The following is a 13,952-nucleotide window of genomic DNA, read 5'->3' on the forward strand; positions in this document are numbered from 1 at the left end:
CAGTTTGTCTATTTTTTCATTTGTTGCCAGCGCCTTTGGTGTCATATTTAAGAAATATTTGCCTAATCCAGGGCAAGGAAGATTTATACCTAGATTTTCTTCTAAGAGTTGTACAGTTTTAGCTTTTGTATTTAAGTCATTGATCTGTTTCATGGTCATTTTTGTATGTAGCATGAAGGAGAGTTTCAAATTCATGTGGAAAAGGGTTTCTCTTGCATGTGAATATCTGATTGTCTCAGCAACATTTGTTGACGTTTATCCTTTCTCCATTGAAGGGTCTTGGTGCCTTTGTCAAAATCAGTATTTGCTTCATGTATTTTTGGGCTCTGTTGTTAGTTCATAACTGTCCTTACTTTTTATTTGAAATCAGCAACTATGTGAAATTTATTACCTGAAGGCAGAATAAGAAGTATTTTCCATATTTAAAAAGTAATCTTGGTGAAAAGAAGAAAAATTAGAGGAGACATGTGTTTTCACAGAAGAAAGTTTCATAGTATATGATCCCTCCAGATCATACTAAGCCCAGGAATAGTCTAGGAAAGGAGAAAGGTGTTTTTCAGAATCATTTTGCAATGAAAGAGAAAAATTTCTTTCCTTGCCCATGAGCACTAAAAGAGATCTAAACTTTCAGAATGAAATATTAGATGCCTTTTATGAGAACTTACTGTTCCAGGTACTGTATTAAGTTTGTCTTTATAATATTTCATTTAATTCTTACATAAGCCCTATAATGTGATGTCTTTGTCAGTAGAACTTGAGTGAAGTAGTCATCTACGAGTGATTTTTAAGGAAATATTTCCAGGAGAACCAGGTAAGGGAGTAGAGATAGCAGGACAGCGAAGGGGAAAAAAACAAGCAAGGATGGGATTTCAGGAATTGTCCAGCTGAGGATGCTTTAGTCCAATTCCACAAAGGAGCTCTGAGTTGTAAATTGCAACTCCAATTTATCTACCATGAGGTCAAAGAACTAGGCTTTTATTCTCCCTAATCACCAGTCATTGGTTAAGGGAAACCCATGGAGTGAGCAGACACTGAGGCCCTTGGGCTCTCTGACTATGGGCAATGGCGGTCTGGCAACCAAGGGCGGTCCCTGTGCTCAGGTGGTGGTGGTGGAGATGGTGACTGATACCCAGATGAGTTGGAAGCTGGGGAAAGGGTGCTCAGAAAATTGAGAGAGAAGGAAACAAAGGTTAAGTCCCCAGAGTCACAAAGAGAATGAGTGCAAATGTGTGTGACTCCAAATTCCTTTTATTTCCCCTTTAATGTGGGGCTTCCAGTCACAAAGACACTGTCATTGGGAACTTCCAAGAATCTGTTTCAGATATCATTATGCCCTTTTCTTAAAACTGAATAAACTTTTATAGATTTTTTTTAACTTGGGATCTGTCAAATTGCATGCGGAATTTTGTGTATATATATATATTTCCCCCTCCAGGGAGAGAGTTTATGGCTTACATAAATTTCTTAAAGGGAATTTAAAAAACAAAATGTTAAGAATCACTATTTAAGAGATCATTCTCCATATTTACCTATTTTCCTCCCTAAGATATGACTTTTTTTTTAATCATTATTACATCTTTAAAACATTGGTCTCATGAGCTCAAATTAATTATAATAATTACAAATAAAAATTTAGGATAATGACACTTCCCCTTCCCCCTTTTGAGTACTGTTTTCATTTGTTCTTATAAGTTTAAGAAGAATTGGCATTAATTATTTTTTAAAATTTAGTGTAGCTCACCAGTGAAGCCTTTTGTCCTAGGATTTTTATGTGGAAGGTCTTTTTTTTTTTTTTTAAGATTTTATTTATTTATTTGAGAGAGAGAAAGAGAGGGCACAAGTGGGGGGCAGTGCCCAGAGGGAGAAGCAGACTCTCCACTGAGCAGGGAACCCAACACAGGGCTTAAGGGGCTGGATCCCAGGACCCTGGGATCACAACCGAAGCCAAACGCAGACGCTTAACAGACTGGCCCACCCAGGGGCCCCTATGTGGAAATTTTTGATTACTGATTCAATTTCTTTACTTGTTATGGTTCTATTTAATTTATATTTTTAACCAGAAGCACAAAGAACTTAAATGTTATTTTGTTAGGCAGATGGTTTACTTAAAATTAAGGCAAAAAGTTCACTAAAGGCATTAAATGAGCTTGGTTTGTGTTTCCATTGATCAATTCAACTGGGTAATTGCCAGATACTAATTTAGTGTTTGTATGACTTACACACACACACACACACACACACACAATTAGCCTGGATAACAAGTGGTCAGCATTTTTAAAAATTCAAAAAGAATTCCCAATAATATTCCTGAATATGTTTTTTCTGTTTATGTGAAAGAAGTAGTAGAATCTTTTTGTGTACACATAGTTAATCACTAGAACTTTTATAGGATGAATCTGAGGGTATCTCTATAAAGAGGAAACATTCTAAACTTGAAGAGCTAAGCTCCATGGACTGAGAAAGTTCTGGGGCTTTTGGGGAACTGGGTGGAGAAGACTGATAGACAAAGTTCTCCCTGAGGGAGGGGTGGGTAATAGCCTCCAACCTTTGGATGTATGGATGGGTGGGTGGCCCCAGCCTGGACCTGCTGCTGGAAGTTCCAGGTAGGAAGAAAATCTTTGACAGCAAAGTGATGCCTTTCCCAGCAAGTGGTGCTAAAAACAAGGAAAGGTTCAAATATGTCCATAATCTCGGCTGCTTAAGCAGGGTAATGCTCTTAGATTATATTACCCCTCTCAATAATTCACCCATTCAGCCATCCACCCCTGTGAGTCCCATTTTGTTTTTCCTAAGTAAAATTTTGATGTAATGTAGATTAATATTAAATTCAAGTTCAGGGGTGATTTCTCTTTCTAATGCTCCACGAGAGGATGGCAGGTTGTTGGTTGTGGTGGGGCAAGGTGAACCAAAGCATATTCCTTGCTTTTTTGGGGGGGGGGGCTAGGCATACAGTAAGCACAGGACATATTTGTCAAAAGAACAGAAGATGGAAGGAATGAAAGATTATGTGGCAGTCAGGCAACACACACCCCAACTCTAAACTGATTTCTCCTTCTTCAAAAGAGCACAAGTTATCATTTTTTGCACCCTGCATGACTCTCTTGTCATTTTGGATTGGAAATGAAATACGGCGATTTCATTCTTCATCTCAACAAACGTCCATTGCACTACCCCTAGGTATAATAGATGAGGAATTGTCAGGGATGCTTGAAGTCACAAAATACTGCAGGGAGCAAATGAATCCTCAAAAGAGGCGAGGCCTGGGATTCTGAGCCCTTGTGCATCCGCGAGCAGGGCAGTCTGGACACGCGGGTGATGCGATGGCGTCTGTCCCCAAGTCTCTGAGAAGAGCCTTCACCAACCCCTAAGATTAATCCGAGAAAAAACAAACCAGGCTCAGGGGTGCAAAGACTGAGCGGTGCTCTAGGGTCCACCTCTGCCCCGCTTCGCAGAATCAAGGCTGCCCGGCCAGGGCGTCGTTTGTGTCTGAAGAGACTAGGGATGGGGACAGTTGCAGCCGCTCTTCCCTCGGACAGGAGAGTGGGGTTTTCTCAGGTCTTTCTGGGAGCTTTGGGTGTGAAAAGTGCCCTCCGGTCCAGCGCAAGATGTAAGAAAGGGAGGAAAGAAGGGGTAAGATGGGAATGGGACTCCCGGCGAGACGGGCGCAGGTGGGGAAGTGAGTTCCTAGTTGAGCATCTGCCCAGACCTCAGACAGGTGGAGAAAGGCAGTCCCGCCTCGGCCCACCCCGTCCCCGGGTCTGAGCTGGACCTGTGCACCGCCTTCCTTCTCCGCGACGCCGGGGGGCCGGGGAGCCTGCGGCCTCCGCCCCCGCCCCGCCCCGCTCCGCCCCGGGCTCTGGGCTCCGGGCTCCGCGGGGCGCCGGCCCAGCGGCGGGTGCGCAGGTCTCCCGCGGCCAGGAGGATGGCCAAGGTCCCGGTGCTGGAAGACGCCTTCCTGCAGGCGCAGCCTTCGCCCCAAGTCTCCCCTGAGGCCCAGGGGGAGTGCTGTGTGCAGCTCTTGGGCAAGGGCTTGCTCATTTACCCCGAGGAAAGGGTGTACCTGGAGGCTGAAGCGCAGCCCGGGGGCGCGCTGGGCAGCGCGGAGAGAGGGCAAGACCTGGAGCTGCCGGTGGGAGTTAAATCAGGTGAGCGCTCTGCCCTCGCGGGGGATGGGACTGGGGAGCGGGTGAATTCTAAGAAGGGCAAATAAAAGTAAACACATCGCAAGCATAACATGTATGTAGAGTGTTCAGTCCAGATCTTTGTATTTTCCCTAGGAAAAGATTTGTCAACTGGAAATGAACTCTGAGGGATTTTACATAGTTCTCCTCTCACCGCCCCCACCCCCCCTTAGACCACCGCGTTTGACGCCAGGGTACTTTTAAAGACGATTTAATTGATTTCGCGTTCTGATTTTCTTTATCATTCTTTCAACTTGCAATCAGAAATGCATTTAAGCAATGGTAACTTTTCCTCTGAAGAAGAGGATGGAGAGAGTCACGACAACAAAACCAAAGCAGCCGATCTACACCTCTCTCAGAAAAAAACCATCACGCAGATGATGAAGGATAAAAAGAAGCAGACTCAGCTCACCCTGCAATGGTAAGACTCCCACAGGGGTACGTTTCAGCACCTGTTGAGTCTTAAAAGTCAGTATTTAAAAAAAAAAAAAAAGTATCTTCAGAATCTGCTTTTCTCAGTTTGCTTCTCCCTCAAACTTTTTGGGGGAAGTTTAAAACACCAATAGGAAATTTATCCATTTTTTTCACTGAATATTTGGTATGGAGAAATATTCTGGTATTGATAAAAAATGATCTGCAATGCAAAACCCCATCACTTTGTTCATTATTGACCCAAAGTATAATTTTGTCAAATGTCAGCAATGACAAATGTTTTTATGACTTGGTTTCTTAACATAAAATCAATTTGGTCCTTATTATATATTTGTTATGTGGTAGTTTTGTGTTTATAAAACATGATTCTTTAAAACAACTTATAAGGAGGAAGTACCTTAATACTGTCTTTATCCTTATGAGGGCAAATTAACAATTGTGTATTGGTCATTAGGTGAAATATGTGTGAATGAGAAGACATAGAAAAACCAGTTAAAATATTACTATTATCTTAAATAAGTGTTCAACTATTTTTATAGCACCTGTCATATATGATTTATTACAGTGAAATATCATGAATTGGATTTTGAGGAAAACCTTTTAAAACCAAGAGTTTATCAGTAGGCTTTCTACATATAGAGAGCATTTTGTAATATTATCTAAAAGGAAGGGGGATCTAAAGTAAAAACTCTAGGCTTTCTTACATACTATGAAGAAATAGGGGTATAAATTTCCTCCCAAGTTACAAATAACAAGCAAATAATTAAAAAGGTCTATTTACTGATTAGTTGTATAAGATGTTTATATGTGAAGTATGATCTAAACCTTAGAAAAATACAATAGAAAAAATAATAGCTAAAAAAATTACCAGAAAAACCTAGTAAATTTTATTTTCAGTTGAGTTAAAATTTGCATATACTAAATTTTTGTGATTATATACTAAACCTTTTCAAATATTTGAAATATAAATCAAATATTCTAAGGTTATGGTTTAACTATGGAAGTTGATGTCACACTTACTGGTTAAAAATACACTGAAGCAGTAAATATTTGAGTTAATTATCTGGAATATTTAGGATACAACTACTTTATTAGGATAATTGGGGCAGAAGTGTTGATTAAAGATATATTATGGAGAGCTGTTGAATGATCACTTCCAGTTTTTCAGTTCAAATCAAGTGGAAACAAACTTGTTTTTTTTTTTATTTTGTAAATATGATTGCATTATAATTAAAGGAAAAAAATGTCATACCCAAAATTAATATGGTACTCAGGGCTGGAATTATTCAGTATTTTGAAGGTAATGACAATGCCTACAAGAACATCAAAACAGCAGGGGAACAGTTGACATTTTATGCATGCCATTAAAATATAATTTTTAAATAGTTGAATGTTTTCTTAGTGATTTTCATATTTTTTGAAGCTATAAAATGCTGTAATTTTTGTTTGAATTTTCCACAGCCTTTCCTAAAAAAGAGTCTTATGTATATATTTTTAAAAAATGATGTGAGTTATCTGTATTTTGAGAATTTTCCCTTAAGGTTGTGTAGATTATTAGGGATGTTAAAAATTAGAGCTGAAAATTAAAGTGAAAAATCTGGCTGAGTAATTCCAGTTTTCAACTGTCAACTAGGTGTTTGGTTTTATGGATGCAAATCTTACTGGGTTATGGTTCTTTTTTTTCTTTCTTCATAGAAAAATGGACATCTGATGCTTTACATCTGATGAACATCTCTTTTAGCTTTTATCTCCTGTGTCTTGGGAATAGGTTAAATCAGAGATCTTGGATAGTTGCACTCAATTTTAATCTGAATGCATACTCTATATTGCATTGTTCCTATATAGGAATAATTATAATTTTAGTATACATAAATTTTAGTCAAAATCACCTACTGAATTGTTAGAAAAACTGGGAATACAATCTACAAGTTCTGAGTTCTTGATTGTTGTTCAGATATTTGTAATACTTAAATATATATTATCACATTTATGTAAATCGTGTTTAATTGAGATTGTAGACATTCAAGTTAAATAGAATTATGTCTAAATTTTCAAAATTTACGTAAGTATATTTATAACAGAGTTGAATTTATGTATGTCATATTTGGAAATGTCTCTGAAGACATACATTGTGTTTCAAGTGTATGGTATGGATTAGGTAGTTACAGTACTGATCACAGCACAAGGCGTAGGAAGAGAAATAGATCAGTACCATTTCAGACTTAAGCTAAGCGAGTTTACTCTTAGGTATTTTGCAAATAAATGCATCATCATGCTTCCCTAACCATTTAGGGTTCAGAACTAGTTTGTGAATGAAAGTTAGAGATTGTAAACATTTGCTGACCTAAAACCGGGCAGCCCTTCAGGGTTGAGAATATCCTTTAAAAAAAACCCATCATCTTCAATTTCATCATTCCCATTTTATCTCACGGGGCAAACCGTAATGAATAGTGAGGATTTCCATAGAAGTAAGACCTTGTTCTTTGGGATATAGACCAGGTAGGAGTGGTATTTTCACCATGGTATTTTAACTGCACTAACAGGAGTGCATTGGGCCTGTTGCTCTTCTAACATTAGTTCTTGTGATCTGACTTTTAATAATATCCGGAATAGAGCAAGTCTACTCATGTCTGCTCATGAACCCATTTATACAGAGTTTGTATTCAGAGCTGTCATTAGACCAATGTGAAAGGGGAAAGGAAAGGAGAAAAAAAGAAAAGGTTTGACCCAATTTTTTGCCTTTTTTTTAGGCTTGAAGAGAATTACATCGTATGTGAAGGAGTCTGCTTACCGCGGTGCATCCTTTATGCACACTACTTAGATTTCTGCAGGAAAGAGAAACTGGAGCCAGCCTGCGCAGCCACCTTTGGCAAGGTAAATGACACATATTGGCTACACTACTTTACAATTCGACTCACGTCAGGTAGACGGTGTGGAAACACATTCATCTGAGCAAGTTTTCTTACAGAGTATTAAGAAACTTGTTTCACAAGCATAAATGAAATTCTTACGGATGTATTTGGAACTACTGTATGTTTTGTCTTGATTTTACCTACTATAGGTTTTACCTTGAACTACTTTATGTTTTGAATATTAGAACCCTGGCTATCAGAAGAGTTCATGTGACATTAAAGGAAGCTCCCTTTGAGCAGTGACATACATTTTCCTTCAAAGAGGAATATGTTAAAGAGTATGGTATGGCCTGTATTGAGAAGCAAAATTAAGTGGAGGTGACAAGTATCTTGTTGATGCAATTGGTGATTTGCTTATAGTCTAGCTAGTCCAAGCATATGGGTTTTTAATAGATTTTTACTTTCTTTCATAAATAGTTCCCTTGATTCTCCATTTCACTCTGGGTATGTTTACACCGCAAACTCCAAGATGTTGTGAGAGGATTGATTAAATATTGCTCATTTAAAAACATTCCTTTCTGCCCAACCTGTATGGTTAGGATGGGAATCTATAGAATTGGCATTACTATATTTACGTATGTTGATCTTATTTTGAGAATCAGGAAACAATACCAGTCTCTTGGGAAAGCCTTGTTCTTTGAGATTCGTCTCATGCTCTGCCGTCTTAAGAACCTAGGATCGCGTAGAAAAGCTATCGCAGGAGGGGAAGAATGAAGGGGGGGATATCAGAGGGGGAGATGAACCATGAGAGACAATGGACTCTGAAAAACAAACTGAGGGTTCTAGAGGGGAGGGGGGTGGGGGATGGGTTAGCCTGGTGATGGGTATTAAAGAGGGCACGTTCTGCATGGAAAAAAAAAAAAGAAAAACTATAGGAAGCTTAAGTCTCAAACATTGCATCGCATGTAAACTGAAATCCAAATTCTAACCTGTAGAGGGACTCGTTGTCTAGAAAATAATGAATACTGTAGTCTGGCTTCTCAGTTTTTGAAAATAAAATAATTTATAAATTTATTTTGAAAACGTATCTGCTTACGGGAGTCAGTGTGATATGCTGCATGGTAGTCTCATTTTTTAGGTTCTGGCCTAGACAGTGACTAACTAATTTGTTGTGAGATCTTCTGAAAGCACTTCACCTTTTTAAAAACTCAGTTCACTCACTCCCTAAAATGAGGAAGTTGTGTAAGGCAATTTCTAATGTCCACTTCAGCGTTGCTATTTAATGAGTCCACCTATGGCAATCATCCTGTTTGGGGAATCATGGAGCACCTTGAGAATCTGATTAAAACTATAGAACCAGTCCCCAAGAAATGAACATATACAAGAAGTTTGCCATGGAGCCCTTAGGAGATCATACAGTTTCATGTTTCATGTAGAAAAGATTTCGTTCTTTAATCACTAATGCTAATTTTTAGCAAATTTTAGAGAAAAGAACATAGAAAAGAAAAACTTTAAAACACTGCTGTGGAGATCTGGTAAGGCAGAGAAAGTTTCCTGTGTTCTCTCAGGGTTGGAGATGGAGATTTAATTGTGGCAAATCTCCGGATAAAATTATTATAAAGATACTCAAATTTTTCCTTTAAGTATGTAAGTAAGGTAATAATTGCTTTCGTAGTCACATTAAGTGAAAGCAGATACTGGTATGATCCGCTTTGGAATTGAGACAAGAGCAGTAGGATCATCTCATCAAAAAAGTATCTTCCTGCCTCTGCTGATGTATTATTGCTTATCAATATGGTACATGTATGATGTTACTTCTTCCAGACTAAATATTTACTCAAAATTTAACATTTACTTTCTCTAATTAAGTGGTTACAAGTTGCTTGCAATAGAACCACACACTTCCTAAAAACTAAAGTAATTGACTTTCCTTTTAGACAATTCGCCAGAAATTTCCCCTCTTGACAACTCGGCGACTTGGAACAAGAGGCCATTCAAAGTAAGACCCACTGATGAGCATATATCAGATCTGTACATATGATACACTGTACATGAGGACTGACGCATGTAAAATAAGGATTGTCTTTATCAGTGAGTGGAAGCAGGTACTCTCTTCTTGACGAAGCAGATTTGTACCATCTGTAAGAACTAAGAAGAAAAAAAAGTGGATTTTAGAATGATGTTTAAAAAACAAAACTTATACTGAAAAATCATAATATGTTATTTCTTCCGATAAAATATTTAAATGAATCATTGTCATAATCTTCAAGCCACTAACAAAGGCACCAGTGTCACGAAAGGGGCATGTCTATGGCTGATAGGGGGTCCGATGGAGCCCACAGCACTCCCAAAGGCAAGGCCAAAGCCAGGAGGTGAAGTACGATTCAGGTTCTTCCTCTGCGTTTCTTTCCCAGGTGATGATTTCTTAATATCCTCTTCCTTTCCCTTTAAGACGAGTGACCTGCACAAATGACTTCTTTGGTCATCTCTTCATGTACGTAGAAACATAAAGTAAGTTCTCTCTCTTGATAGCTTCAGCTTTTCTTTTCTCTTGTGGGAGTCTCTGTAGGACCCCAGGCACAGGTTCTGATTCATCCATGATTGCCTCTGTCCACGGCGTTTTCAGGGTTTTTTTTCCTCCAGCCTACAAACCTATTCAGGTCTATTTCAGGTGGATAAAAATAAAATCCTCTCAAACCTGCTCTACTCTTCACAGTTGCTCTGTTATTTTGCTTCTCGTTGCTGTTCCTTGAAAGAGTAGCTCTGCTTCCTTCCCTTACCATTGTTCACATGCTTGTGTCCTAGCCCATGTCTTTACCTGGACAGAAACTCCTTGGCTCATTGTTACCATTAGTCATCTTCCTTGGCACCCATCTAGCGCGTGAACCTGCTGACAGAGCCCTCTGAAGATAAATCAACGTGTGAAGTGTCTCCCCTGGTTTCTCTGTCACAGCACCTGCTAAGTCCTCTTCCCTGTTCTACCATTCGTTTGCTAGCTCATCCAGTGTCTTCTTTGCCCTAACATCTAGTTCAGCATTGCCCAATGGAATATAATGCAGCCACATATTTAATTCAAACGTTTCTAGTAGCCACTCTTAAAAAAGTAAAAAGGAACAGATGTTATTTGATTTTAATGTTTTATTTAATCCAATATATCCAAAATGTTGTCATTTCACCAAATAATCAAAATGAAAATTATTGAGATATTTTACATTCTTTTTTCCCCTGCTAAGTGTTTGAGCTCCAGGGTGTATTTTATACTGATCGCACATCTCAATTCAGATTAGTCACATTTCAAGTGGTCAGTACCCACATGTGACTCGGAACCACCCTAGTGGATAGCTCAGCCTTAGTCACTTGCCAAAAAGAATAAATTTTACTCTATGAATTCTCTTGAATTGGTCTCTCTCCATTCTCACTTTCATAATCTGGCCTTCACTCTGTCTTTCCAGTCCAGTCAGTATGACTCTTCCAAATCGACCTTCTAAAGTTTCCATTCAATCATATGTCTGTCGTGCTCAGAAAGTTTTAGCAGCTCATGGCGAATATTTCTCACTTTGACCTTCAAGGTCCATTATGATTTAGTTGCAAACCATTTGCCTACCTTATCATCTGCTTCTCATTTCTCAGCTTGTAGCCTGTGTTCCCACCAAATTAGGGCCCAGTACCCTCTGCTTCACCCTCAAATGTCATTTGTTTCTTTATGCTGTCTTCCTCCATGGAAAATGCCCTTTCCCCTACAGGTATGTTGAAAGCTTATCCATTGAAAAAAATGCCTCATGAACCCCCTCTTCTTTTGAATTTTTACTTACCTCTTGATTTCTTGTAGGCTCTTTCTTTATACCCTCACAGCAGTTCATTGGTACCTATCTTAATATGAAATTAACTTAACTTTTCCCCTCAAAAGATAATATATTTTTAAAAGATTTTATTTATTTATTTGACAGAGCGAGACACAGCGAGAGAGGGAACATAAGCAGGGGGAGCGGGAGAGGGAGAAGCAGGCTTCCCGTGGAGCAGGGAGCTTAATGCGGGGCTCGACCCCAGGACCCTGAGATCATGACCCAAGCTGAAGGCAGACGCTTAACCAACTGAACCACCCAGGTGCCCCAGAAGATAATATTTTGAGGATAGAGACTTTGTCTCATTCATTTTCATATCCTTTCTGTTGTCGGCTACATAATCGATGATCAATTAAAACTTATTTAATTGACTCCTATTAATGTTAATAACCTGTGGTCTGAGAAGGAGGAATGAAATGCCAGATTGAAAACGACTGAATTCCCTTCTAACCAAGTGAGGACTTGTTTTTCAAAGTTGAATCAGTTTAACTGGCTGATTTCTACTGAATTTGATTCCTACTGAATTGTGTAGGTGGAGGAAAGATCAGATGGTGTTTGACGTAGATAGTAGAAAAAAAGGCAAAGCAATGCAGAGAAATCGTCTTCACAGGATCTGCAAGAGGGCAGGCAGGCAGGCTGCAGAGAAAGTCAATTAATCCTAGAAGGAGCCTTTAGGATTAGGGATGAATCATTAACCCTGTCCATTGTGACACTGTGAGGCTCCAGTGTTTAGGTTTATGTAACAACATGTGGTATCTTCAGGCAATGTGTTTGATATCTAAGAACAGATGTGCCCAAGAGCAAAGCATTAATAATTTGAATTTTTTTCTACCTTCCTGATATGCCATTTGCTTTTTATAACTTGCCTGTTATATTCATGGTATTTCGATATCTTGGGGAAAAAGATATTTTCCATAGGGAAACTAAGTAAGTTGAAAGATAACGGCGAGATGTAGAGTTTGTGTATCTTGCAACTGGCAATGTTTTGATGTACTTATTCTTAGCCAGACAGTTTCCCCATCTTTATTTATTTCTAAGAGTTGCCTAGAGTTAGGAGCATGAAGTTTAGAGTTGGGCAATTCTAAGCTTTAATCCCATTACTCCCATATGGAGTTGCTGTGTGACACCAGATAAATTGTTCCGTTTTTCATCAGTAAAGAGGGTACACAGTATCTGTCTCACAGGTTTGTTGTGAGAATTAAATGAGTTAAAGTATAGGAGTGGTTGGAGAAATGAATATACTTTCAACCTGACTGTCCTTAATAATATGAAATTAATCTCTCAGTTCATCCAAACATCAGCAATGCAATTAAAAGTTATTTATTGAGCACTGAACACACACACACACACACACACACAGCACGTGCACAACCACACACTCTCAAATCCTCACAAAGACAATGCAAGATTAGAATTACTGTGTTTTAGGGACGCCTGGGTGGCTCAGTCGATTAAGCCTCTGCCTTCGGCTCAGGTCATGATCTCAGGGTCCTGGGATCAAGTCCCGCATCAGGCTCCCTGCTTGGGAGGGAGCCTGCTTCTCCCTCTGCCTGCCGCTCCCCCCTGCTTGTGCTCTCTCTCTCTGATAAATAAATAAAATCTTTAAAAAAAAAAAGAAGAATTACTGTGTTTTACAAATGAGGAGACTGCAGTTCAAAGATTATTGACTTGCCCAAAGCCACACGCATGCTGTAAAATAACAATGTTGGCATTTAAATCAAAGTTTATCTGACTCTAAAGTTTGTGCTTTGTCAACTAGTAAATCCTACTTTTTTTCTGGTATCAGTCATATCAACAAAATAATTATTTAATTGAACTTTTGATTTTTTGAGGTATAAATTTCATTTTTTGCCTAATCTGTTTTAAAAACTTATTAATAAATTCTTCAAGAGCAAACATTTTCTGTTTTTCTTAAAGATTTTATTTATTTATTTGAAGGAGAGAGAGAGAGAAAGAGCACAAGTGGGGGGGCAGAGGGAGAGGAAGAAGCAAATTCCCCACTGAGCAGGGAGCCTGATGCAGGGCTTGATCCCAGGACCCCAGGATCCTGGACCCTGACCTGAGCCGAAGGCAGAAGCTTAACTGACTGAGCCACCCAGGCACTCCTAAAGAGCTAATGTTTTCTGAAGCCTCAATCGTAAGGCACTTTAAACTATTTTATATTTATTTAGAGATATTTATGTTTTATATAAATGTGTGGTTGTGCCACACATTTGCTTTTTGCTTTTAATTTTTGTCCTAAACATTTTTCTGTGTTGGTATATTATCTTTACAATCATCATTTCTAATGGCTAGTTAATATTTCAAAAATTCACATCTTATGAAAAATATTTTTATGTCTATGGAAATATGAACAATTGGTGAAACACAGAAATATAAATGAAGAAGTAAGAATATTTTGGAGAAAGAGAAACTTATAATTTCTGTGAATTTTACCATTAATTTTGCAAAACGCATTTTACTGCAGTGGTGTTTATTCTAGTGCCTTAAACATACTGTCACTAAATATTTATTGAATTATTTCAAAAATATAAATAAACTTAATATTAATTTATTTTGACTTCTGTGGATCATATATTAAAATATATTAATATTATATAACTGCTTAATGTTGGTTATTTAAAAACAGAAGCTCTCAGTTTTTG

The 13,952-nt window shown here is 38.4% G+C and overlaps 1 protein-coding gene across 1 annotated transcript in view; it reads left to right on the forward strand.

Moving 5' to 3' along the window:
- The first annotated feature begins 3,922 nt into the window (after nucleotides 1-3,922).
- Nucleotides 3,923-13,952, forward strand: part of RFX6 (regulatory factor X6) — a 56,853-nt gene continuing 46,823 nt past the window's right edge. The window contains exons 1-4 of the mRNA XM_045866058.1: nucleotides 3,923-4,145; nucleotides 4,446-4,602; nucleotides 7,364-7,487; nucleotides 9,403-9,464. Coding sequence (XP_045722014.1) covers nucleotides 3,923-4,145; nucleotides 4,446-4,602; nucleotides 7,364-7,487; nucleotides 9,403-9,464 — 566 coding nt within the window. The remainder of the gene's footprint in view (nucleotides 4,146-4,445; nucleotides 4,603-7,363; nucleotides 7,488-9,402; nucleotides 9,465-13,952) is intronic.

Source organism: Mirounga angustirostris, unplaced genomic scaffold (genome assembly GCF_029215605.1).
Source record: "Mirounga angustirostris isolate CCGP_5_RB_7025 unplaced genomic scaffold, mMirAng1.0.hap1 SCAF_8, whole genome shotgun sequence".
Classification (NCBI taxonomy): Eukaryota; Metazoa; Chordata; class Mammalia; order Carnivora; family Phocidae; genus Mirounga; species Mirounga angustirostris.